This window comes from Colletes gigas, unplaced genomic scaffold (genome assembly GCF_013123115.1).
Source record: "Colletes gigas isolate AHSC1104 unplaced genomic scaffold, ASM1312311v1 Colletes_gigas_Sc00012, whole genome shotgun sequence".
Taxonomy (NCBI): domain Eukaryota; kingdom Metazoa; phylum Arthropoda; class Insecta; order Hymenoptera; family Colletidae; genus Colletes; species Colletes gigas.
Window position 1 is genome coordinate 2,968,440 of NW_025106641.1, and position 26,163 is coordinate 2,994,602.

At 41.8% G+C, this 26,163-nt stretch overlaps 2 protein-coding genes across 4 annotated transcripts in view; both read right to left on the bottom strand.

Annotated features, from left to right (window-relative positions):
* LOC122398651 (protein similar-like) overlaps positions 1-17,497 on the bottom strand; it is a 31,742-nt gene extending 14,245 nt beyond the window's left edge. The window contains exons 1-7 of the mRNA XM_043398724.1: positions 17,044-17,497; positions 11,306-11,493; positions 10,223-10,371; positions 9,946-10,131; positions 9,610-9,848; positions 9,393-9,499; positions 8,836-8,983 (exon numbers count right to left, since the gene is read on the bottom strand). Coding sequence (XP_043254659.1) covers positions 8,836-8,983; positions 9,393-9,499; positions 9,610-9,848; positions 9,946-10,131; positions 10,223-10,371; positions 11,306-11,493; positions 17,044-17,087 — 1,061 coding nt within the window. The 5' untranslated portion in view covers positions 17,088-17,497. The remainder of the gene's footprint in view (positions 1-8,835; positions 8,984-9,392; positions 9,500-9,609; positions 9,849-9,945; positions 10,132-10,222; positions 10,372-11,305; positions 11,494-17,043) is intronic.
* A 640-nt stretch (positions 17,498-18,137) lies between these two features.
* LOC122398855 (mitochondrial intermembrane space import and assembly protein 40-B) lies at positions 18,138-19,993 on the bottom strand. Of its 3 annotated transcripts, none has more exons than XM_043399094.1 (2): positions 19,879-19,993; positions 18,138-19,169 (listed from the first exon to the last, which is right to left on the bottom strand). In XM_043399094.1, the coding sequence occupies exon 2, from the start codon at positions 18,752-18,754 to the stop codon at positions 18,266-18,268; it is 489 nt and encodes a 162-aa protein (XP_043255029.1). In that variant the 5' UTR covers positions 18,755-19,169; positions 19,879-19,993; the 3' UTR covers positions 18,138-18,265. The 3 variants fall into 3 exon arrangements, with proteins under 3 accessions (XP_043255029.1, XP_043255031.1, XP_043255028.1); XM_043399096.1 differs by having other exon boundaries at positions 19,868-19,968; XM_043399093.1 differs by having other exon boundaries at positions 19,827-19,967.
* Between the last annotated feature and the right edge of the window lie 6,170 nt (positions 19,994-26,163).

Below are 26,163 nucleotides of genomic sequence, written 5' to 3' on the forward strand. Positions count from 1 at the left end.
ATTATACGAGTCGTTGGAATAATGATCGACGGTGATACAGTAAGGAAAAAAAGATGATGAAAAACGTGTTGAAGAAAGGGCATTTCAGAAATTCAATCGATCGACGGTAGTGTTTAAGAAAACAGCAACTCCGACGGTGAGTTTCTTTGACGGTGGTCGTGGGCGCGTGCGCGCACGAACGACGCTCCAGAGTTCGGTTTTGCGGGAGGGAGCGGCTGTCACGAGTTCCGACCATTGACGCGCATAAAATTTCAGCTTAATGAATGCCGTTCGCGTGATGCGGTAACAGCATCGCGTTTTCGTACAACCGCGCGATAATCGGCGCATGTTGGCACGAATTTTTCTGACGGCACGCGAAAATCTCTTCCGAGAAGAGGATCCGTGCACCGAATATCGATACCAACGCACCTTCACCGTTACGATTCTAGGACGAGGTCTGTTAAAAAAATAATCGAATTATTTTTTAAAAAATTTCTTTTTATTCAATGTATATACAACTTATTGCTCTTTGTCTACTTCAATTCACACACTTGTTCCAGAGATGTTTTCATTTTACGGTGCACTTCTGGAAAGCTTCTTTTTGGAGCATCCTTCGATGTCCTTGATTGGTTCCAAACGGCGTCGTCGAGTTGAGTCAAAATCTTATGACATGGTCCAATTGATCCTCCAATCTCTTCTGCAGGTTAGATAATGATTAGATGATGGTTGATATATGCAAGATCTTCGATTTTCTGAATGTGAATGTCTTCAGTTGAAGTCGAAGGCCTTCCGGATCGAGGATCATCTTTGATTGATTCACGATCGTTTTTAAATCTGGTAAACCATTTGTAACACTGTGTATGAGGAAAAGCATCACTCCCGTAAGCTTGCTTCAAAAGTTTTCCCCAATTTCACGCAAAATTTCACGTTGCATTATAAACAAGATGTGAGCACTTCGTAAAAAACTCAGTTACCCGGAAGATTATGACAATTGCAGTGCTGACAATTCTGTTCGTTGCCATGACGATACACAAACACACAACTAAAAAAGTTCGGTTATTTTTTTAACAGACCTCGTGTACGTATAACCTACAACCATGGAACCTGTTTTAAAAGATTTCGTAAGATTTTTAAAGATTCACGAGCAAAATTCGTGTATGTACAAGTTCCTGACACCCTTTTTAACCGGCCGACTTTTAATTGGGAACGATGTCGCGCACGTTTCGACACTTGTGCACACATTTACTGATCGATCTCGAATCATTTCCTATCGAGGAAAGTTTCATTAACCTCGTCGCGATGGCTACGTATCAATTCGACAACTTCCAAAGATAACAACCGCACCACGCAACAATGCTCAAACGCTTGAACGCCTGTTGGTTGTTTCGATATAATCTAGCCGGGTGAATGGGCGCTAACAATATTGTATTGCAATAAATCACTCACGAGACGAGCAAAGCAATGGTTCGCCGTGGTCGTTTAGCAGCCGCGGTGAAGATCACGGCTCTCTGGCACTTGCCGCGAAGAATAAAACGTTTGCACGGGTTGCGTTCGACGGATAACGAAATTCGAGGCGCGTATCGTGGTGTACGAAATGCTCCGCGAAAACAGCGAACAAGTTTGGATCGAATGAGAAACGGTTGTTGGCGCGGACCGCGATAGACTGATACGGGCGTCGTTGCTGCGAGCCGCGGATTATCTGCGGAGTCGTAGATAAACTTCTTGTTACGAAATCGAACGTAACGCGAGAGAGGACAAACACGAACGCGCGCAACACACGCGCATCGTGGAGTTCGATAGCTGACCGCCGAACGAAGCGAGTCGACGCTATCAGCCGGCATTGTTGGCCAATAGCGCGCCCAAAACGAACCAAGAGATCAAACCGGGAAATTTAAGGGGGGAGTCGCACGTGAAACCTAAAAAAAATCAATTTTCTTATTTATTTCATTTTTTGAAAGTATACAGGATGTTCGACCACTGGGAATACTTTTAATGGGAGATTCTAGAGGCCAAAATAAGACGAAAATCGAGAATACTAATTTGTTGATGAAGGCTTCGTTAAAAAGTTATTAAAGTTTGAAGTTTTGCTTGTACTGAATTTTTTTCTCGAAAATGGGCAGGATTTCCGGGGTAGGTTTATTCACCAAAAATGATTGTAATTGACCCCCGCGACCGAAAATAATTTTTCTAGAACGATTTGAAATTTTTTTTTTCATCGAAAAATTTCATACCTTCTCGAATTTTTTTCTCGAAAATGCGCTGGATTTCGTGGGTATGTCTATTCATCAAAAATTATTGTAATTGACCCCTGTAATTGAAAATAATTTTTCCAGAACGATTTGAAATTTTTTTTTTCATCGAAAAATTTCACACCTTCTCGAATTTTTTTCTCAAAAGTGGGTAGGATTTCGGGGGTATACATAATGACTAAAAATGATTGTAATCGACCCCTGCTATCGAAAATAATTTTTTTGAAACGATTTGAAATTTTTTTTTCCGACGAAAGATTTCATACCTTCTCGAATTTTTTTCTCGAAAGTACGTAGGATTTCCGGGGTATGTCTATTCATAAAAAATGATTGTAATTAACCCCCGCAACCGAAAATAATTTTTCTAGAACGATTTGAAATTTTTTTTCCCATCGAAAAATTTCATACCTTCTCGAATTTTTTTCTAGGAAGTGAGTAGGATTTCGAGGGTATGCCTAATGACCAAAAATGATTGTAATTGACCCCCGCAACCGAAAATAATTTTTCTAGAACGATTTGAAATTTTATATTTTGTCGAAAAATTTCACACCTCAGTGTTTGAACACATGTTTACTCTGGACGCGATAACAACACTAAAAGTTAATGAAAATGAATAAAAAAATTATTGTGTACTCCCAAAGTATAGCTAAGTAAACTGCGGAAATGAATCATAACGTGGGATGTAACATTTCCTTAAAAAAAAATTAAGAAAAATAGCTCAATTTTCTATCATTCGCATGAGACTCCCCCTTTAAGTACATCCCGAGGCTCGTACGTTTCAACTACGGTGCGTGCTTTATTTTCGCTGTATATACAGCGTGGACGACACGTAATAAAGATACATATTCTCGTTATAACGCAGCTCTGGCCGGTCCCCGATACCCGTAGTCGCTCGAGGTCTCGCGCGACTCGTTCCGACAACTGCAAACGATGATTTCCTTCATTATTATTACTATTATTATTATTCCTCTCTCGACAATAATTTCAGAGTCGCTCGTCCCCGGGGAGACGGAGTTAAAAATATAACCGCGTAGAAACTTTTACGCGACGCGGGGCCATTAGCCCACTTCGCGATTCCAACCGGTCCCCGCTCGTTGGAAAAAAAGTTTATAGCGGTGAACGAAACGGGGCGCGCACCGTCGTTGTCTCGTATATCGCGGAACGAAATTTAAAAATACTCGAGTGCTCGAAGAAACGCGACGATCTCACCCAACGGGTCGGGACACGGCAAGTCTATGACGATTCGCGCATATGATCGTCGACGCGAAACACGATCTTGTCACGCGAGTCCGCCGTGGAGTTGTTTCTATCGTGCTCATCGGCGAGCATTGCAGTTTAACGAACAGTTGCATTCGGAACTGTTGGTTTTTCCCTTCCAAATCAGGTAAAAAAGGTATCTTTCCGAAAACCATCGAGATACAAGCCAAGAGAGTGTTGTATCCCTTCCTTGGCTTGTTTAGACAAGTATAGGACCAATTGGGTCCGAGAGTATGGGACGAATTTTTCGTCACTAACCTATTCATTCTGTATTCATTCCTCCACCATACCTATTCATTCTTCCAAGTGTTTCTAATAAAGCTTAGTTAAAATTGTTTTTTATTCCACCATTTATTTTCTATAAGAATCATCCATCGCGCGAGTTTACCGACGATCCAAGCTGTTGCCTCTGCACTCTGACCCTTCCTTACACCTCGTTCTAATGGTTCTACGTATAGTTCGGGCCGAAATATAGCGAGGACGTAAACTAAACTCTTGAGGGTTGGGACCGACCACTGCTGCGGCACTTTTAGGGCCATACATGAGGGTGCCTTTTTGTGCCCGTAACTGCACTACCTTTTATCAATTTCTAGCAGGTAAATTAAGATATTAAAGACTTGAATAAGACCTTTACCTGTTACGATACCTCTAAAAATGGCGACACTAGATAAAACATTTCTTCGTACGGCCCTGACTATGGTCTAAGGTCCCTAGGTGCTCGAAATTCTGTCAATTCTCTTGTTTTGGGAGCTGAAACGTGTAAACCTTGACATCTACTAGACTTTACGATCTCGCTATATCGTGGGCCGGACTATACTTCCCGAACTGACACGCTTTCTGATCAGTCAGCGTTATAGTTGCAAAATTGGAGAAAAATGCAATAGGAAAAATGACCAATAACTTTGGAAACGAAAAAACCTCCCCAATAATTTTCGTGTTTGATTTTTCCCGAGAGACTTGTTTTCCTCTGATCCGTCGCGAGTCGCGCGATCGAGCTTCGCCTACAGCGTCGCGAGAAAGCTGAAAATCGATAAGAAAAAAAAGAAAGACGACGTCGCCCGCCTGGCCGCTATCGGAACGGGGCGATCGATCCGCGATTAGGCCGACTCGCGAGGTCGTTCGCGTAATCGGGTCGAGATCAAAACAGCTTCGCTCTAAAGACGCGTCGCTGACGTTCGGGGCGTTGATTATTTTCAGAGTAGGCACGCGGTCATCACGTTTCTGACGTTCGACGAATGCTTGACCGTCTCGACTCTCGTGAAACAACAACGCGAGAAACTCGAGCGTCCTCGAGGTTTACGATACCCTCGGAAAACGAGAATCTAGCTATATTGTTCCGACGGACACTATGTATCCACACGCACGCACGCACGAGCATCGTGTATCCGCTCGAGAACGATCGCTTCCGGCCCGTTTCCCATCCGCTTCTCCACGAACGTTGGGATCCCCGTGATAGCTCCAGAGTCCCTCTCGATCCTTCGATCGTCGAGTTCATTGACGCTCCGATCGCAAAGTAAACGAAATCAAACTCGCGATACACACTTTCCACAAACGTCTATTTCAGCTATCCTCACGAAATTTTATCGTCGTCGTATAAAAATACGATCCTACGAGTGAAACTAATATTCAAACAGTGTACGATTGTCTACTTTATCGTGGTGAAAGTTTCTTTCGTAACGATCAAAGTAGTCAACAAAAATATAAAATGTTCGATCGTTGATAAAATATAAGTTAAGATATGCTTGCAAAGATGGAACGATTAGAAACGATACAGTGTACGAATATTAATTTTATTCACTGTAATGTTTACGTCACACGTTGTGACGGTCAAATAAGCTTGCACCACTTTCAAATCACCCTCTGTACAGTGAGAAAAAGGCGTCATCTTGAAAATCGGTGTTTGACGGTGTGTCGCGCGAGATCCAGCGATCGATCAATCGTTCCTCGATTCGAGATCCCCGCGAGTCGCGGTGCTACTTACTGGCCACTGTTTCGCGTTTCGAGGGTGGAACGCGTATCGTCGAGCGTCCTCGGCGTCGCGGCGCGCTTCGTTGAATCGAATTTCTAGGATTCGGTGGCCGTCGTCGAAAGAGAGAATCCGCGCGACCGAGTTTGCGCGCCAGTCGACTTTCTCCCGTTCGGCGCTCTCGCTTTCGTTCGAGGTCGCGCGTATCCGACGCGATGCGACGCGACGCACGGCGTCGAACAAGTATCGACGACCGCGAGAAACGCGGCTACGACCGAGAGAGATACGCGTGAACGCGCATGCGCAAAACCAGCACGCCGCCCTTTGCGGAAAACCTTTCACTCTCGACCGCCTGCGACGAGTAACCCTGTTTTTTCGGGGGTGATAGCTAGTCAGGCTGCTGTTGGGGGGTGGTGGGTGGCTGTGGTGGTGGTGGTTCGCTCGTTATCCTGTCTCGGACGCCCACCGGTTTCTTCGAAAAACCAATGAGATAGCAGAAGCGTGGCCTTCCGTTTCTCATCGATCTATTCTCCCCCACGACTCGCAGTGGGCCAGGGTTCTGAATTTTAGGTTGCTCAAGGCTTTCGACACGACGCATTATTCAACACTTTCACTGCCAGACCAATACCCCGTCAACGTTTCAACTGAACAATTTCATACGCGATTGGAAACAGCAATGTTGTATCGTACTGATCCCCGAGTTCTCCGTTCCGACTTTAATTCGAAATTAAATCAAACTTTTTACCGCGGTTGGAAATTTTATGTCCAAACCTCGACTGAACGTTCGTTCAGAAAAACGTATTTACAATAAATATAGTCGAAAAACGTACATCTCGTTTCATAATTACGATACGTCGATTACGATACCAGCCGTTACGCAACAAATTGCCGGGTTTAAAAAAGTTCGGTATGTGACGCAACGCAACCTTCTGGCTACTCCGGCGTACACTGATATACAACCGTTGACAATAAGGGCGATGCAATTTCGTTCGATTATCTACTTTCCAGCGACAAAGTCCACGAACATGTTTCGGGGAAAAAAGTACAAATATATATATAATATATATATAAAATATATTTCCAAAAGTATTCGACTCGTCGATGTACAGTAATCCCCCCTATAACACGGTACTCTTATAACGCGATTTCATGTGCCTCGTATAACATGTGTTTCCCCCCAATATAACGCGGGGATTTCCCACTGTTATTTCTGTACTGTAAAATTTATGATGATTCGTACAGTTCATGATCAATCTCACGTTCGCTGTTTCTTAGTTACGTATGAACGCGTTTTCCTATAACGCAGGAACCGATCTACAGTGTTATAGGGGGGATTGTTGTATCACTAATTTGTATTCCATTCGTAATAAATAGACTGCGGATGTGTATGCATTTATGGGAAATTTTAATTTTCAAGAAACTACAGAATTCAGTTAATATGCAAGAATATAAAAAATACTTAAAGTAAGGTACGAATTATTATATCTAGGGGTAGAGACAACCCTCTGCAAAGCTCCAGTTTCATTAATTTTATTAATAAAAATATGAATTTGCATCCGCAGTTCAAAGCGCCATGGATCACGCTTTACTCTTGCAAAATGGTATTCGCTAACCCTTTGGACTCCGAATTCTATTTCAATCTTGTCACAAGCAGCTCCCAAAGCTTTTAAGTGTTTTATTTGAAATTTACCTGTTAGAATATCTGTTTTATTTACACTGTTGTATTTTGTAATTTTTAATTTTCAAGTGTATATCTCTTTGGTTTGGACTCGAAAAAATGTCGAGTGGGAGTTTGACGAAGGAGCTTCCTGAGATAAAAATTGACGTCGAATCACAACTCGAAAGAGTAGAAAGGAGGGGAATAACTGGAGTAAGGAACAGGAAACAGGTAGAAGACGAAAATAGAGAATTTAAAAATTAAAAATAGAAGATAAATGGTTTTACTACGAAACCGATAGTGCCAGTATCGCAAAGGGTTAATTGGCCCGTTGTATCGTGTAAAAGTACTGGATATTTTCCATATATTTTAATTGGAGAAACGTTCGAAGCTGCTGGTCTCTACGCCGGGAGAATAATAACGTCGAAACGTATCCAGCCAGCGAGGCTGGATCGACCAAACTAAAGAGGCGCTCGTGGAGGGTAGCCACGGGCAACGAAGGGTGTCAGGGACCTCTTTATATGGGCCAAGCAATTCCGCTTGGTCGACTATATCCTCTTACTTTCGGAGGGTCCAAGCGTACGGGGACGCGTGTTACGCGACCTGCGGTCTCCGAGAGGACGAACGGAGATAAAGGGAACGTAGAGATGGGTAGATTCTTTAAATTACCCAAGGGGTGGAAACGGAAATATGAGCCGAGATACGATACCAGTTTTATTTGCTTGTCGACGAATCAACGCTATCTACCGGGGATACCAGTACGTCTGTGTATTCGTCGATTAAAAAACCCATTTATACGAGCTGTGGCAAAAAGTTTCCAATCGCATACATCGATAAAAAAAATGTACGAAAATATTCGGATTTTGGAAACGATAGAATATTGTTCCGCGTAGATGGGCGGAGTCTGTTTTCTGTAATTTCGTAAAACATTTCTATCGAAGTGTTACGCTCGGTAACGAAAATATATGCAAGCCACGCGGCGTCGAAAGTGCTAAACGCGTACGCTAATCGCAAGTCATCGCGCGATCGTGACGCAACAGAGATCTAGAAACTCTTGACGACGCAAGCTTTTGCGGCGAATCGACCACGTTGCGTCAGTAAATCGATTCCACCTCCCCCCTACCTTCGCGCCCTTATCTCCCGTGTGCGAGGATGAAACGCCAAAGGGAACGGGGAAGACCATGGCAATTTCTGGCGGTAAATATCCCGATCGTAAACCGTGACAATCGGGAAGCATCTTCCACAAACGAGAGATAAAAAAGAAAAAGCAGTGAAAGTCGCCCAACTTGAGGAAAAATACTCTAGGGACACTTACCTTGAGCGATCGATCTGGTTCGAGGAGTCAAATATCAAACGAAAATATTTCTTTTCACCGCCTTGTAAAAAACATGTCAAACTAATAATACTGATACACTAAAAAATATGCTGCCCGAGCTTCGATACAAACATATTACATCATCGAATTAACAAGATTTCGTTGCGAGCTCCATTATGTAATTAGTTCGCGTGTGTTTGTTTAAACACGCTTTCTTAAAAATCAGAAATGAAAATAAATCGATAAGACGATTAAATATTTACCCACTGTGTGCGTTTACGTGGGTCTCGTGTGTAGAGAGTGTGGCTCGTCTATAGAGAAACCACGATATTCGAGTTTCGGTTTCAAATATCGTCGAAAAGTTGAAGAAGCGATGCACAGTAAATGTTAATATGAATATGGATGGTCCTACCTTAAAATGTAGTTCACGCAAACAACGGACAATGGCTTCTGCTGTTTCAAACAGTGAATAAGGGTGGCCTGTGTCACCACCCACGCGTATCCTCCGCGTTTCCCCAGGAATCTGTACGCGACCGTCTCGCATTGGCCCTTGCTGAACACTGAAACGACACGAAAGAGGAATCGGTCAGTGATCCCGCGAGGACTAGTGCATCCTGCGCTACGCGGCCCTATATATACCATCGATGCTCGCTGTGCATCCTGCGCACGCAGCGCACTCAGAATTACGAAATTTACCCGTGAAAATGATCAACCTCATCTGATCCAACATCGAGACTTGACCCATTTGATGCAATTCTTGGATGAGTTTAGTATAAACTGACAATTTGCTCGAATACTTTCCAAATTATTAAGTATGACAATGTAACGCGTCGTTAATAAATACAAAACTCATTTATTGCGAATATTAAAAATACCATTTGACAAACACGCGCGAGTCTTGTGAATTGGAGAGTGGGCTGTCCCAGCAATCGCGTTTATTTAAATGTCGAGCAATTTACTCCTACTTACGTGATTTGAAAGACTTGCCCAGCGTCATATTGTCGAGGGCGTGATAGAACTCGAAAACCGATTGGCCCATTAGATCCTCGCTGTTCCAGCCCAGATACTCGGCCAACCTGACGGGAACAAAATGGTCATACATAATTAATAACCGACGGTCGTCAAGTTACATCCGATGAGACCAAACAAAAGAGGTCCCTCGGGTAGTTCTTTATAGTTTACTTACTTCTCGTCGGCGTAGGTGAACTTCATGCTGAGATTATGCTTGGAAAGGAAAGTGTGACGTCCCAAGGGAATCTCTATGTTGCTAGGATGCGGTATGGGACATCCCACTAGTATCAAACAAGCACCCGTATTAGATTCAACGATATCATCGTCCTCGTTTCTGCGCTCCTCGTCGTCGCTTTCCATACAACTCGACACAGGGTTACTAATGTACGTTAATCTGCCGATGCAGTGGATCACCTACAGCGGAAGAGTACATTTTTGTTCCTTTTCATCGTGACAGGCGGTTTGCGACCGAGTCAAATTACAAAGCTCTCAACAATACGGGTGTACCAACCTTGTACGAAGCACTCTTCAGGTTGACCTTCCGTCCTTTGTTGGTCAGGGTGCACTTGAGTCGCAGAAAGAAGCTGCAAGAATCGTTTTCTTTGTTCTCGGTTGGCTTGGAGGAGAGACACTCTCGCAACTCTTCGTGATCACAGGGATGACTATACTCGTATACGCTTTGGCCCATCATGTCCAACTGAAACGTAAGAATAAAGTTAATATCATAGAGCCGATCCGTTCTATCCGGTTAATCGCTACCAAAGAGTACATATTTGATGGAAACTCACCTGACAAACGCCAAGATAATCGCTCACGTTCTCCGAAAGATAAACCATACTTCCGTCGCTCGAAAGCACCAGCATGAATCCGTTCAGGGCTTTGGAAAACAGCTCGTGCATTTCGCTGGACGTCTCAGACTTTAGCAATGGCGTCGACACTGGAACAACAAAACCAACATATTTATTATAAAAGCTAATTATAATTTACTACTATTGGTCCATGTATTTCAGGAATTATAACAATTTTAAAACGATTTCTAAGCTTTGTATAACTTTGTGAACCACAGAAATAATTTTATAAAATAAAATAAAACGAATACACGTAAATACACGTTTCTATTTTTCTTTTTTTCCAATATATTTATTAGAAGCTAATTATAATTTAATACTATTTTGGTCCATGTATTTCAGGAATAATAATTTTATAAAATAAAATAAAACGAATACACGTAAATACACGTTTCTATTTTTCTCTTTCTCCAACATATTTATTAGAAGCTAATTATAATTTAATACTATTGGTCCATGTGTTTCGAGAATTATAGAAGTTTTAAAACAATTTCAAAGCTGTGTATAACTTTGTGAACCACAGAAATAATTTTATAAAATAACGTACTAATACACGTAAATACACGTTTCTATTTTTCTCTTTCTCCAACATATTTATTAGAAGCTAATTATAATTTAATACTATTTTGGTCCATGTATTTCAGGAATAATAATTTTATAAAATAAAATAAAACGAATACACGTAAATACACGTTTCTATTTTTCTCTTTCTCCAACATATTTATTAGAAGCTAATTATAATTTAATACTATTGGTCCATGTGTTTCGAGAATTATAGAAGTTTTAAAACAATTTCAAAGCTGTGTATAACTTTGTGAACCACAGAAATAATTTTATAAAATAACGTACTAATACACGTAAATACACGTTTCTATTTTTCTCTTTCTCCAACATATTTATTAGAAGCTAATTATAATTTAATACTATTGGTCCATGTGTTTCATGAATTATAAAAATTTTGAAACGATTTCAAAGCTTTGTATAACTTTGTGAACCACAGAAATAATTTTATAAAATACTTACTTGTATCGACGACCGATCGAACTCTAAGGTACGCGATGGCGAGCCTCATAACGCTGGCCTTGTCCAGATGAGCCGCCTGTTCCGGTGGTACCGGAAGCGCGGCAGCTAGCTCGGTAAAAATGTCCGTCTCCTTGCTTCGACGATACCGCGCCGCGTCGCGAGATTTCTCCTTCCTCTTTTCGTTACTCCTGCAATACAAATCAAATCGCCATTATCTTACGAAATATTTCCCACCGTTTCTAACTAATCACATTAGGGAAGCTCTTAACGATCTGCATTTTACTGAAAATAGTCAGTAAATGCATCTTTCGAACGAAGAAACGAACGATCATCGAACAGAAAAATACAGTAATCCCCCCTTATAACACGGTAGATTGGTTCCGCGTTGTACGAGAATGCTCGTATGACCCCGTATAACGCGTTATGTACAAATGATTCACTTTTCTCGTTAAAGGGGGTTTAAATCGAATATGAACACGTTGACCGCCATTCTAAAATCCTAAAATTGTTTGCTAGACCAGAACTTCGATTTTAGTCAATTTTAAACTACACAACTTAAAAGTTTTCCTAGTACTTCGTAACCTCGTTAAAATTTATGAAGCCTATTAAAATTTATATTCTTTAAAGTTTCGACTTGAGAATTAATTGTTTTAGTTCCACTGTTAAAAGTTCTGTCATCCATATGTGGGTGACGTGGCGGTCAAAGTATTAAGGGAAAACTATGTTATGAACGAAATATGTGCTACTAAGAACATTTAAAATAAAAAACTAATACATATGTAACTAAAAAACAGCGAACGAGAAATTGATCATGAACTGTACAAATCATTATAAATTTCAGAGTACAGAAATATAACGTGGAAAATTCCCGCGTTATATGGGTGAAAACACGCGTTATAAGAGTACCGTGTTATAGGGGGGATTACTGTATAACTTTATTGGAAAATCGAAGGGTCGATTCGTCATCGAGGTAATTTGCGTCACGCGCATCTATGGTCATCGTTACACAAGATTACAATAGCAAATTGCTGGCAATTGTGGACACCGTCGAGATAAAACGACGTAAATATCGCCTCGTAGCTGAGATTTACATCGTTTGCGCCTCGTCACGTCTCGATTATCTCCAACGGTCGTTATCTACTCTACAAAACAACCTTCGGACGATACTCTTTTTTCTTTTTCTCGAAAACGATTCGATTCTACGAAAGGTTCTCTCCGTTGCTCTCACGGAAACGTTCCGAACTAAAACCACTATTTACGTTTCGTATTAAGATAGAAGAATGTGGGTAAAACGACCGCCAAGGGGGGCAGGAAACTTTTCCTCGAAACGAGGGAAACTTTAATCGTATAATGTAATATTTTTGCTAAACTTGTACGTACAGTCGAGATACAGTTTAAGCTTTACATGTAACGCACGCTCACGCATCCGAACAGCCGAGCACTTACAAGTAATCCTCGAGAAGTTGCTCGTCCTGGTTGTAACTGTAACGCCAGTATTCGTTTTGCAGATTCTCGTACGCGCAAGGCGGCAAAGCGCCGCTTTGATCGTACAAGGAGCAACGATCGCTCGCGGGGCACTGCAGCCATCGTTCCTCGGTGCAGAAAGCGAAATTCTCCGGACAGCCGTCGCAGATCTGTTCTCGAAAAACGTCGTTCGGAGGAAAAGATGGCACCTCTTTGGGCGGCACGGTCGTCGGGTAATGGCTGCACTTTGGTCTAGCCCGACGGTAATGTTGCTGACCGACCGGTCGATACTCTCGCGACAATCTGTTCGTTTGCGGTTTATCTTGATCGAAGTAGAGGGCCAAGTCCTCGACGTCGATGGGGCCTAGCTGGCAGTTCCTCGAGGTGGTCGGGGCGTCGTTCGCCGTGCAATATGGAAGCTGTCTGCACGAGGCGGACATGATGGGAACGGGGGGTGGTTCAGCGCAAGAAACGGACACGTCGTAATGACCGAAATTGGGGCTAGCTAGCTGACCAAACGGATTCAATCCTTCCAAGTTCAACGACGCACGGCCGTGGTCGTAGTCGGTGCATTGGCCCGGCTGAGAAGCGAACCGACAGGGTGTTAGAGCTCCCCGATCCTCGTACATGTCAGCATACCCTGACCGTCTGACGATACAATCGGGCCAACGACCGGACTCATCCTCGGGCAACCTATCGATCGGTTGCACACGTGGCACGGTCATCGTCTCCCCCGATGCTTTTTTCCGGCCTGCGACGCGATGGGACGGATCTCCTCTGTGTGTGATTCCCCGCGATTTCACGCCGCTCTAAACACCGTACTCACGCGCCACGCCACACCGCCAACCCCACTTCCCGTTACCCCGTTAGTCGCGCGCCACCACGAATAAAACTTTGGCCCGATTTTACTTGTCCCACAGCGGCCTTCTTTTTTCTTTTTTCTCCTTTCGCCGACCTCCCTCCTGCCGCTCCTCACCCGCCACGTACACCACGGCCACGCGCGTCTGCCTTTCCTCTCTTCTCTTTCTTACTTTTTTTTCTAGTATAGGAATTCTCCCCGCTTGGGAGATACACTTTGTCCAGGCCGCTAACCAAACAGAGACACTTCTTGCGTCGTATTAAAGATCAAACGCGTTCGTCTTAACGTGCACGAACCTTTCGTCTCACGATCAGAAATCGATTCCATGTAGAGACTTTCTCTAGACCCCATGGTTCCCACGAAAAATACGTTTCATCATTCCCTGTCCTTCTTCGACGAAATAGAAGCTTTGTTGGTAGCGATAAGTAACGCGATACTACTGACACTCTGAACGCAAAGTATTTTTTTTGTCGGGGCCGCTACGTACGATAACTATCTTTTAATGATAACGATATTACCTATCGTCCGATACAGCGATAGCTCTTTTTCGCTTTCGATTGCTGGACAAATCAAATTTAATCTTCCAAACCGCTTAACCCTGCCTCTTTTTCTCAGACAGTTACCGTGATTCATTTGAGGAACTTTTTCAAGATACACGGAATTTCTACATATTCTTCACCCAAAATACGCGTTGTCTGCATTTTGAAACATTAAAATCCTCCAATCCGTTCAGAAGTTATGATGTTTTAAACAAACGCATGAAATTTCTAACCTCACATTATATTTTCGGAAAAAGAATTTTTTTCTCGAAAGTGCATAGGATTTCAAGGTTACGTCTATTGACCAAAAATGATCCCAATTGACCCCCGCATCCGTAAATAATTTTTCCAAAACGATTTGAAATATTTCAATTTCGCCGAAAATTCTGTCTACCTACTCGAATTTTTTTCTCGAAAGTACGTAGGATTTCGAGGTTATGTCTATTGACCAAAAATGATCGCAATTGACCCCCGCATCCGTAAATAATTTTTCCAAAACGATTTGAAATATTTCAATTTCGCCGAAAATTCTGTCTACCTACTCGAATTTTTTTCTCGAAAGTACGTAGGATTTCGAGGTTATGTCTATTGACCAAAAATGATCGCAATTGACCCCCGCATCCGTAAATAATTTTTCCAAAACGATTTGAAATATTTCATTTTCGCCGAAAATTCTGTCTACCTACTCGAATTTTTTTCTCGAAAGTACGTAGGATTTCGAGGTTATGTCTATTGACCAAAAATGATCGCAATTGACCCTCGCATCCGTAAATAATTTTTCCAAAACGATTTGAAATATTTCAATTTCGCCGAAAATTCTGTCTACCTACTCGAATTTTGTTCTCGAAAGTGCGTAGGATTTCGAGGTTATGTCTATTGACCAAAATTGATTGTAATTGACCCCCGCAAGTAGGAATAATTTTTTTAGAACGATTAAACGGGTATAGTGCGCTTTAGGCTTGCCTATCGATCGTTCGATGAAGTAACGACCTTGATCGACTCAACTATCCCACGTAAGTAAACGCGGAAACGAAAACCGACTCAAATCATCTCCTAAACAAACCGAACACGGACCATTGTTTACGAAATGATAGTTGGAAATGTTTCAATTGCATCCTTGAAATGATTTCTGCGACGTGTGGATGTAAGGACGTGTATCCAATTGCAATGAACCGGGGACCTGCATGATCTACGCATACTACCGTTCGTAGAGTCTCGCTACACGTACCATGTTTTAATTTTACAAGGAAATACCTCTGCAACAAGGCCAAATAATTGGTTATTTTCCTATAGGGGTGCTTTTTTATTACCAGGTATAAGCAATAAAATTTTATGGTTACCCACAAATTCTTACAGTTTTCGGACTTCACAGCTTTAAATATATATTTTGCCTTTTAAAAGAACCAATGGCTATAGTTTGAATGCACCTGAAGTTATCTGATATGCATTTGTCAAGATACAGGTTACCGTTTATAATAAATGTTCATCGGTGCTGTTATTACACTTGAAAAAGGAAAAATGTCAATTGGGAAAAATTCACAATTATCGCATAGTGTGTCCTTACAAATGAACGTGTACACTAACGACGCAAATAGGTCAACCGAGCGATTCGGAATTTCGGTAGATATAAAAAAAAATATAACGATGCGTGCTTATTAGTCTATCTAGCACGAAAACATATAACAAACTTTGATACATAGTAGACGATATTAATGTGCTTTATCTCGGTGGTTTCTTTGATTATACGACGGTTTCGAATCATCATACACGGTACGCGTGACACTAGCGCTCCGGATTTATCTAAATTTCAATAGTTCTCGGAAAACGACGCAACTATTTTTACGTTCGACGAAGAAACCAGTAGAAACTCGTACGGAAGGTCGTAAATTTGTTTAACGGTAACAGTTTTTGGGAAGAAAAACATTTCTAGGTTATGGTGCAATTCTTTCGCAACGTTAACGCCACGAATACTACCAGCACCGTTTTAACGAACATTGCTTGCAATCGTGTTAGAATCGACGGTTGGAATTAGACGGACGAAACGAAAAAAACAACAAATGCAGAGTATTTAACGCGCCTTGTACGTTTTTATTACAACGCGCAAGACAGAGGCTTGCTCTTTGGCCTTGGAATGGAACTATCCCAAAGAAATTCGGGTATCGCAAGGACATCTATGTCGAATGCAATGGGAAGTGGACTCCATGCACTTATCTCCGCTCGAACGGCGCGGCGATCCGTTTAAAATGAAGAAAAGAGAAATCGTTGTCGAGTCCCCACCCAAAAGTTTTTCAGGCGCCACATCTTTTGCTGGATAATAACGCGAGGAGCTGAGAAAATACATCAAGTTTAAATCAATCTGACGTATTATCGTTCCACGCTGCGTACAAAAATTTTGCAGAGTATTCTGCTTGTTTGTTTTGTACGTGTATCGCATGCGCGCCCATAGACGGGGAAACAAATAAAAAGAAATTGAATTATTACAGAGGCATAAATGATCATGCAACGAGAGAGGAGGGGGAAGGAAACACTGTCGAATATGAACAGAAGAAACGTAAGAAAAAGAAGGACGAAGAGAGGGCCGTCCAACTCGGAGGAAACGCGATTGCGTCAAATACGTACTCACTTACTCACTCACTCACTCACGCACGTAACGCAACGTGCGCGCGCGAGTCACAGAATTTGTTCCTCGGTGTTGGACGATTCCAAGTTCCCGGGACACTCGTCCGCGAACGATGATACAACGAAATAAAATGCAACGTCGTGTGCAACGGGACGTTTCGAGTTGTCGGTAAATATCGTTGGAAACGCGATGTGTGCAGTACCACAACGTCCATACGGATGTGCCGAGCTTGCACTACTGGGCACGATTCACTCACCTTCTTTTCTCCTTGTGTTTCTTCTCTTTTCTCGACGGCTCCATGGCACGGTGGAGAATTCTTCAGACGGTACACTGTCGAGACACTCTCGGTCACTGCCAAGGAACGTATCCAGCGTGTACGTCCACCCCGAAAATTGTCGTGATTCTTCTCGTTCACAATTTGCCTCCTACTGTACTTTGTTCGCACGGGCCCGTTCTCGTGTTCTCAGCTTGTTATCAAAATCGATGCACCCGATATACACGATCCGCACAGTACGCGTCGCCCACGGCTCGTTTCGTTCGCGTTAACGTATCGAGACGAAAACAAATTCTTCCATGGTTCGTACGAAACGCCCGATGAACGCCAAAACTCACGATGCGATGGCGATGATGACGATAGCGAAGCTAGTGGTAGTAAATGACCGCGGCGTGGTATAGAGGTTGTATACACAATGCACCGACTGTCCAAATGGTTGAAACGGGAAGGGAAACCGCGGTAGCTGACGTCACGCAGCTTTCGTTCCGTCTTCATAGATACCTCCATCTAACGGCAGAAAAATCAATCAACTTGAACAAGTAAAATCAGACGTGCGCGGATATGTAATCCGAAATTCGGATTTGAACCATCAAAAAAGCCAACGATTGCAACAAAGCTCGACACATATCGAACTAAATTGTGTCGAATGCAAGAATTAATGAACTATTATAATATTGATTTCGGTTCTCGAAACAGTCTCTGATGTAATATCGGTTTCATTATATGTAACATATAGCAATGAATACTACTGTAACCGCATCTACTATCAAATATGAAGCCAAAGTAGAACCGACATCGATATAGAATCGATAGTAGAACCGATATAGAAACAGTTATCGCTGTTATCGTATTCAAATATTGTAAATTACGTCGCGTACGGAAAGATATGTTTTTTTCGTAAAACTATTTATCGATTACCGAGAATAAAATGAGAAATAAATAACCGATCGTACAAGAGACTATTATTTTTCATGATAGCGCGATAATAATCTTGGATGGCTTTGCAGAAGGTCAAGAACGTACATAGTAGAATAACAATATTTATGAATACTTTATTCCTTTTTAACATGCTTTTCCATACAACCTATTACTTGTAAGGACTAGCAGAGATCCTGTTTTTATTAAGTCCCGGTAAAAATTTTTTCTAGATGCCTTGCTACACAATCGTATTCCATTGTTTGTTCACTGGCAAGACAAAGATCGTTCAATTAACGTTAGTCCGTTCAATTTCATTTTTAGTACTAGGATCACCCGGCGGTCTTACTTCCTTTTTCGATTCTAGGTTATCGTGCGTACCGGAAGTATTATTGTCAGTCTCCAAATTTTTATTACGGTCTTCGGTCGGATCGTCCATTTCTTCGTCCAGGTCGTCTAAATTGGTCTCCTTGCTTCCGTACAATGCAGGATACTCGGTCATGCAAGTTTGCATCGTTTTAAACGTTTCGTAGCAGTCCGAGCCTTTCGGGTCTGCGGTGGAGTAATGAAAACAAGAAAAAGCTTCTCGAAATTCCAAACCACATGGACCGGTTGCCATGCCACCGAGACAAGGGCAGTTCCAGTTAATTTCCCCATTGGGTAACAAGAGACCCGGGCTCGGTTCCGGTTCCGGAAGATCTATTTTACTAGGCGTTGCATGATCTTCCTTCGATGCGAATATTATAGTATCTTTACCCTCCTTACGAATTAACGGCATATTTGATCGATCGATACGAACATACAAAGAAATGTACGACCTGTCCCTTAAAACAAAGGCACAAGCAGATTACCCTAGATATTCACCCAACCGCAAATTGTTCTACTTCTTTATTTCTTAGTGTCGATAGTTTCTACTATCTGCGACAAACGATATTAAATTAGGCGAGGCACGATGGACCACGTAAACGCACGATTCTTCTTCGTACTTTACTGCCAGAGTTAAAGCTGCCCTTAGACGTACGTAACAGTCATCCGTGCACCGCAAAATGAATCTGTGCTCGTTTGGAATATACTTGAGAATATCAATGGTACACCTGGTTCCTTCTTCGCCGAATAATTGTCTTACGGATCCAAGGATATTCTTCTTCAAATAGACCTGCGAAACTTGAAGGTTTGGATGTTGCGGAAGTTCTCTAAACACAAAAATACATGTATTTTAGCTAGATAATATTTCGCTGTCGTAATAACATGTAAACGCATAATGATACGACCGATCGATACCACAAATATTTTCTCAACAGATATAGAATGCATTAGTCACAGTCATGCAGAAAAAATAATTGACAATTAATATAAACGAAACCTTTGCAACGTTTTCAAACAAAGGATCGTTTCATTGGATCGCAATCCGCTCGATGGTTCACATTTTAACAAAGCGTCGAAAATACGAAGAAACAAGAAAAAAGCTCATCCCAGGAAATACTTGAAAAACTTCTTACGTTGAATCGTGCAAAAGAACATCGGAGTTTTTAAAAGAACTAGGAATCGTAAACCTTACATAACACACCGATTCAATGATTCGATATAAATCTTGTTTAGATTTTCGCTACACAATGCACATTCTATGCAGTAAAAATGTACTACGTGAATGTAAATATCGCTAATGTACCAAAAGGCGGCATAGGACATAAAATAAAATGAATAAAAAAGAAAACGATGGTATTTCAAAGGCACGAACATGTACTGATGAACTTTTCGCTTTTAGCTTAACGTATATTGACCAATCTTGAAATATAGGTTAGGTTATACAAGTGCGAACATTAATTTGATGAGTGATTAAATATACTAACAGAGAAACGTCTAAGTAATACATAGTACACAGAACACTAACTCGCGACTCACATTGAATATTCGGAAATTCAATACAGCACTTGACGATACTTTGAACAAAGCTCTCCGCAGCATTTCATTCATGCCTTCGCATGCTTTTACAATATGAAAAGCCGATACCATATACGGAGAACAGATGGCGCTTCGATCGTCTGCATCGAGATCTTTAACGCGAAATATACTATGGTTAAAAAATTATACTTTTAATTAAAAGAAACATTCGGGTTGAATTTCTACAACAATGGAAAGTATCTATTAAATTATTATGTCTGAAATATTTAACGATCGAGTTTTTTCTTCTATGCATCCTCCAATACGATTGCCAGAACTCTAGGAAATATTTCAACGCTAAAGCTAGTTACAAACGGATGCAGAAATTGAAGAACGTCGAGAAACCAGCCTTTATCTTGCTAAATCCTGCAAAGGCCTAAGGTGGACTATGAACTTATCGACGTAACACCGAAAGTTAATATACGTTAGAGGATAATCGACTTTAGTTATTCTCGACAACGCTGACGATCGAATATTCGGAATGTTCAAACTGTAACAGTTTCAAGCACTTCCCGTAAATGCATCCGCGCGACTGCCTTCCACGAAACGACTTCCTATTACGCGTATTTTCCGAATTACTACTGCTTTTACACGAATACAGAATACTGCTATGCGTCCATATCGTAGTAATCGATGCAAGCAGAAATAAAGAAATCCCGGTAAAGTAAATTTCATCGAGTTTGGTATATTATTACGCATAGTCACGAAAGCGCAACCTCTTCGCGCAAGGTCAATGCCAATGTCAATACAGAAAGTTAAAAGCCGTTCTAAAGAAAACTTGCAAGTTGCACCGGAAGACCGATCGTTGTTAAAGCTACCATATAAGATCTACTGTAAAACAGAAAATTTAAAACCGTATTCGTTTCGTTTATTTGTTCAACCCTGCATCGATGTTCTGGTTTTATTATCGGAAGAGGAAAAAATACGATCGTGCCCCGAACTTTCGAACGTCGATCGACAATGAGAGGGCCAAGAGGATAATCGTAATACCCAGATGCTTTTCGCTCGGTATTCGGAACATCTGGGCTCCTTCCTTTTCTCCGATGTCGACCGATTTTGACAGGTCGGGGGATACGTGTGCATATTCGAAAGCACGATCCGCGAAAGAATCGACACTTGGGTTACTCGGTGCGTTCGTTTGGTGGACTGCGAGCTCAGCAACCGAGCAGAGCTACCCGAGACCCTTGCGCTTATCCTTTTCACTGTTCCATGGGTCCTGTATACAAGGCCTGTGCATTGGCGTAACGCGTCGAAAATTACCGGCGTGCACCTCGGTTTCGAGGGACCCGAAAAAACCGTTCCGAATCGTACGGAATCCGGAAATAACCCTTTTATCGCGACGGACCCGCGTCTCGCTGTTCGCATTGATTCGATCGCGGTATTTTTTTATTCTCCCACACGCACAAGGCTTAGCGCATTGGCGTGGCAGACGCGAGGGGGGCGCCTCGCCGATAACCGCATCGCTATACACAGGTCGGTGAGAAAAATTCCCGAAGCCCGTGCCGGCGTTCGCCGCGCATCTTAGACGCGCGAGGTTTCGAGCAAAAATTTTGCCTAATGGAAAAGAAAACTTTCGCTCGAGAACCGCGCAAGTTAACAAGGGGAATGTATACGTACCGGCGTCGTCCGGGAGTGTGGCGTAGTAACTCGCAGTACGCTAAAAGGAAATCGCGGGACCGTGCGAAAATTTGCAGCTCAAAAACACCGATACGCCCGTTCGTGTCTTCGTACGGCCGCGAACACCCGTATCTCGCACACGTTGCACTCGGTGACACGATCGAATCGGACTTGTATCATTTAACACTAGATTTACAAAAATCGTCGATTCGACGGATGTCAGATTCCATTTATGTTGAATTTGAAAAATCGTATTTTAAGATAATCGTCAGCATGAAATCAATGCCCGTAAATCTAGTGTTAAAGAGACGATCGATGACACTGATGATTGAAATGCACGCGTTAACGTCGCCGCGAACTCAAAGCGATATCAATCGTTCGAAACGTTTATTATTTTGCATTTTACTATCTGTGAGCTGGTAAGCTACGCGTAAACCCCGAAAGTATAGTATTCTCGAAGAGAATTCTTGAATATTTCGCTCGTTAAACCGACAATTCCCACAGTCGGAATATTGAAATAATATCGGTATTTGTTTCAGTTTTCGGTATAGCTTCGCTGGCGTAATACCGGGGTATCGATATCATACTGGTATTAAGTCCCCGGTTTCGCCAAGTTTTACACGCACGTCCACGACACGTTACGTGTACGGAGTGGGCCACAATTCCCAAGGCAACCATAATTCCATATACCGAAGTTCGATTAGAAACGTGTCATCGAATACAATGGAGAGCTAGTGACGTCACGGTAACTATAATACGGAGAGTGGCATATTCACTGGGATATCATTGAATAACAAAAATAATCGTAAAGTCATCGTATTTATATTTTATGCCGGGCTCTTTAATCGCGTTGCTGGCGTTGGGCGTTGGGTGTTGGGCGCCCTTGCCCCGAGAAACCATTTCTACAAAAACGTTATTGACGACACAGGGAACGCGGCTGCAAAGCGGTAAGAAAAAGAGACAATGACCGGTGTTGGTGGGGGAGGGTTCGAAGACGTATTAAATAGAATGGAAATACACCGTGACAAAAATAACCACGATAAAAGGTGAAATTGCACCAGGAAGCTGTGGTTCCTGTTTTTCAATGCGCCAGGTCGCGCACCTCACGCATGCAAGTTCATACAATCTGAACCAAGAGGTTACGGTCTCGCAAGTTAAAAGATCATCTCTTTCACCGTGTACAAGGCGTTTTAAAACACGTGCGTCGGTAGAGGTAAAACGTGTTCAAAGACAATTTATTATAATTGTTCCCGTTTGTATTTTCAGCGCGATATGAAAATTTTCTTAAAAGAAAATTTCTTTTAAGATTCTTTTTTGAAAGGATCGTGTGAAAGGTAAAATGTAATTTTAAGAGTGGCGCGCAAGCACGATCGCTGCGTATGATTTATTCGATGCGTGCGTTAAATGGGCCCTGCACACACAATGCGCCCAGCAATGGATTAACGTTAGCTACGGCCCTGAGTTGCACTCTACAGTGTGTTTGGCTACCCTTGGTAAAATTTTAATGAGGGATTCTAGATGCCAAAATAAGACGAAAATCAAGAATACCAGTTTGTTGATGAAGGCTTCGTTAAAAAGTTATTAACAATTAAAGTCAAATATTTCAAATCGTTCTGGAAAAATTATTTTTAGTTGTAGGGATCGATTACAATCATTTTTTATGAATAGACATACCCCCGAAATCCTACTCAGTTTCTAGAAAAAAAATCGAGGTGTGACATTTTTCGGCGGAAAAAAAAATTTCAAATCGTTTTGGAAAAAATATTTTCGGTTGCGGGGGTCAATTATAATTATTTTTGGTGAATAGACATAACCCCGAAATCCTACTCATTTCCTAGAAAAAAAATCGAGAAGATGCGAAATTTTTCGACAAAAACAATCTTTCGAATCGTTCTGGAAAAATTATTCTCGATTACAGGGGTCAATTACAATCATTTTTTGTGAATAAACATACCCACAAATTCCTACTCATTTTCTAGAAAAAAATTCGAGAAGTTGCCTAAATTCCATAAAAAAAAAAAATTTCAAATCGTTTTGGAAAAATTATTTTCAGTTACAGGCGTCAATTACAATCATTTTTACTCATTACACATATGCCTGAAATCCTACTCACTTTTGAGAAAAAAATTCGAGAAGGTGTGAAATTTTTCGACAAAATTAAAAACTTGAAATCGTTCTAAAAAAATTATTTTCAATTACAGGGGTCAATTACAATCATTTTTGGTGAATAGACATACTCCCGAAATCTTGCGCATTTTGGAGAAAAAAATTCAGTATGGGCGGAACTTTAAATATTAATAACTTTTTAACGAACCCTCCATCAACAAATTTGTATTCTTGATTTTCGTCTTATTTTGGCCTCTAGAATCCCCCATTATGTTATTATATCCCCCCTGTATATGAATTTTATTTTCGAATTTTATTTTATTTTGAACCAAGTTCAAAGGGATAAAATAAATGTCCACGATTCGAGTGGTGAACCCGTCGATGAGGTGGTCGCGTGTGTGTGCGCGTAGGGCCACCTTTACGCAATCCGATGGAATAAGGAAAACGGAAGAGACAACGCAACGATGCAACGAAAATAAGAAGAGTATCCCCGGTGATCATTAAATTCCGTACACGAGCCGGTGAACTGGTTCTCCTTGACGATACGCACGCGTCATATTGCCGTTAGTAAAATCTGTCGATTCAGTTAGCAGGAAATCACTGTTGCGGCCCCCACTTTCTCGTCTTCCTTCCAGTTTCGCGATAGGAGTATCGGGGCCCCCGGGGGGAGGCACAAACGCGTTATTCTTTCCAGCTTTTAACCCGACAGCGTGGCAGGGACCAACGAAGACACGTATTCGAACAGTGGGCCGCTTAGATTCTGATTAGTCGTTCGTAAATCGAACCCTTCGCAGTCGACGACATCTCGTAATTTACTTCCGGTCGGAAATAAAGCGTATCAAAGATTATTTTAACATGAAATATAAATATATTTGGGTGGTATTGTACAGTCAGTGATTCGTTCGTATATACAGATTTATGTACATGCCGAACACTATATGTATCCTCGAAATACTCTGCGCGTAAACTCACACATGCATACACATTTTACGAGATCGTTCGATCTACACACGTGTTTTGGAAATAATAATCATCCATTCATCCGGATCTACGCATCCATACATCCGATTCTTGGATCCGTGAATCGTTTTCTCACGGTTACACTCTGGTTCACTTATTATCCAGTGTAGTTTTGTTCTTTTTTTTTTTTCTTTAAATCGAGTCGAACGGTATTTGGCGCTCGCTTACCTAATTTTTTTTTTTTACTGTTGTTGCGATTAATTAGGACGTCTGTCGCCGGACAATTCCATTCTACGGGTATAATGGCGCCATTCGTAAGTTCCCTTTTTATAGTTATTCGTCCTGCAGATCGATCGAGGCGGATCTCGATCGTAAACTTTTCCTTCGTTCATCGTATTCGCTTGCTCGAACCTTTTTTTTTTTAGCGTTTTCCCCCTTACTTCTGCTCGCCTCTTAATCTTCCACTTTATTTATACCTATTACAGAACTACATTTTTTCATTTGTCCGCGTTACAAACCATAACGAGGTATCATTTACTTTAGACTTCATGACTACTAGTTAGAGAATAAGCGTAGAAATGTATCACACTAGAGACTTGTACATTATCTTAAATGCATAGGTATGTTCTTTTTTTTCATTTTCCTTTTCGATAATACAGTAGTGTAGTAGTTGGTTAGCTAGCTTCGCATCCCCAAAGCCCCCCTTCCCCTACGCGTCGACCAACCTGTCCCGTGACCGTTTAAGAAACCGAGGAAGATGGTCACCGAGCGTCGAGACGCTGAAAACGACATGCGGCGCATTTCATAAAAGGGGGAGGAGAAAGAAAAAAATAAATATATATAGAAAAAAAAAAGAAAAAATTCCAGACAAAGTACGTCTCCGTCTCCAGCGCGCGCCATTGGAAAACATGGTTCCTTAAGCTCTGAGCAAAGAGACAACATTCGCTCCGACTTGAACGAACGAACGATCGAGCAAAGTAAATGCCTCGCCGACGAACAGATAATAGATACGTACATACTCGATCGAACGTAAAACCGCGTTTCCTTATATGCTCCGGTCGCTGCAACCGTTTAAAAAACGACAAAGCACAGCTCGTTAAAAATCTTTCCAAAAGACGATACTTTTAATAAGTTTGCGGGGTGTAGCAAGGAACGTGTACGATCACGAAAACGGTTACAAGAAATCGTTCCTCGGTTTTTCGGTTTTTCGTAAGCGACGCCTCGTTATTGCTGTCGTTCTTAACACTTTGACGGCCGCTGTCACGTATACGTGACTTCGCGAGCTAGCAGACGTTGGCCACTGTCACGTGTGCGTGATCTACCGTATCGGTCACCATACATTCAACTTATTACGTTTGTCGAGGGTACATTTATAATTCTCGTATCTCACTTTGGTCTACAATATCAGTGGTGACGGAGAACAGTTTTCGCGTGATACATGCGGCTATCGAAGTGTTAAGAAATTGAGAGTTTCACGCGGGTCCCCAAATCGTACCCAGCGTGAATTCGACGTTGCAAAGACGGGAGGCGATTCGTTTCCGGCGAACGAAATTTCAGACACCG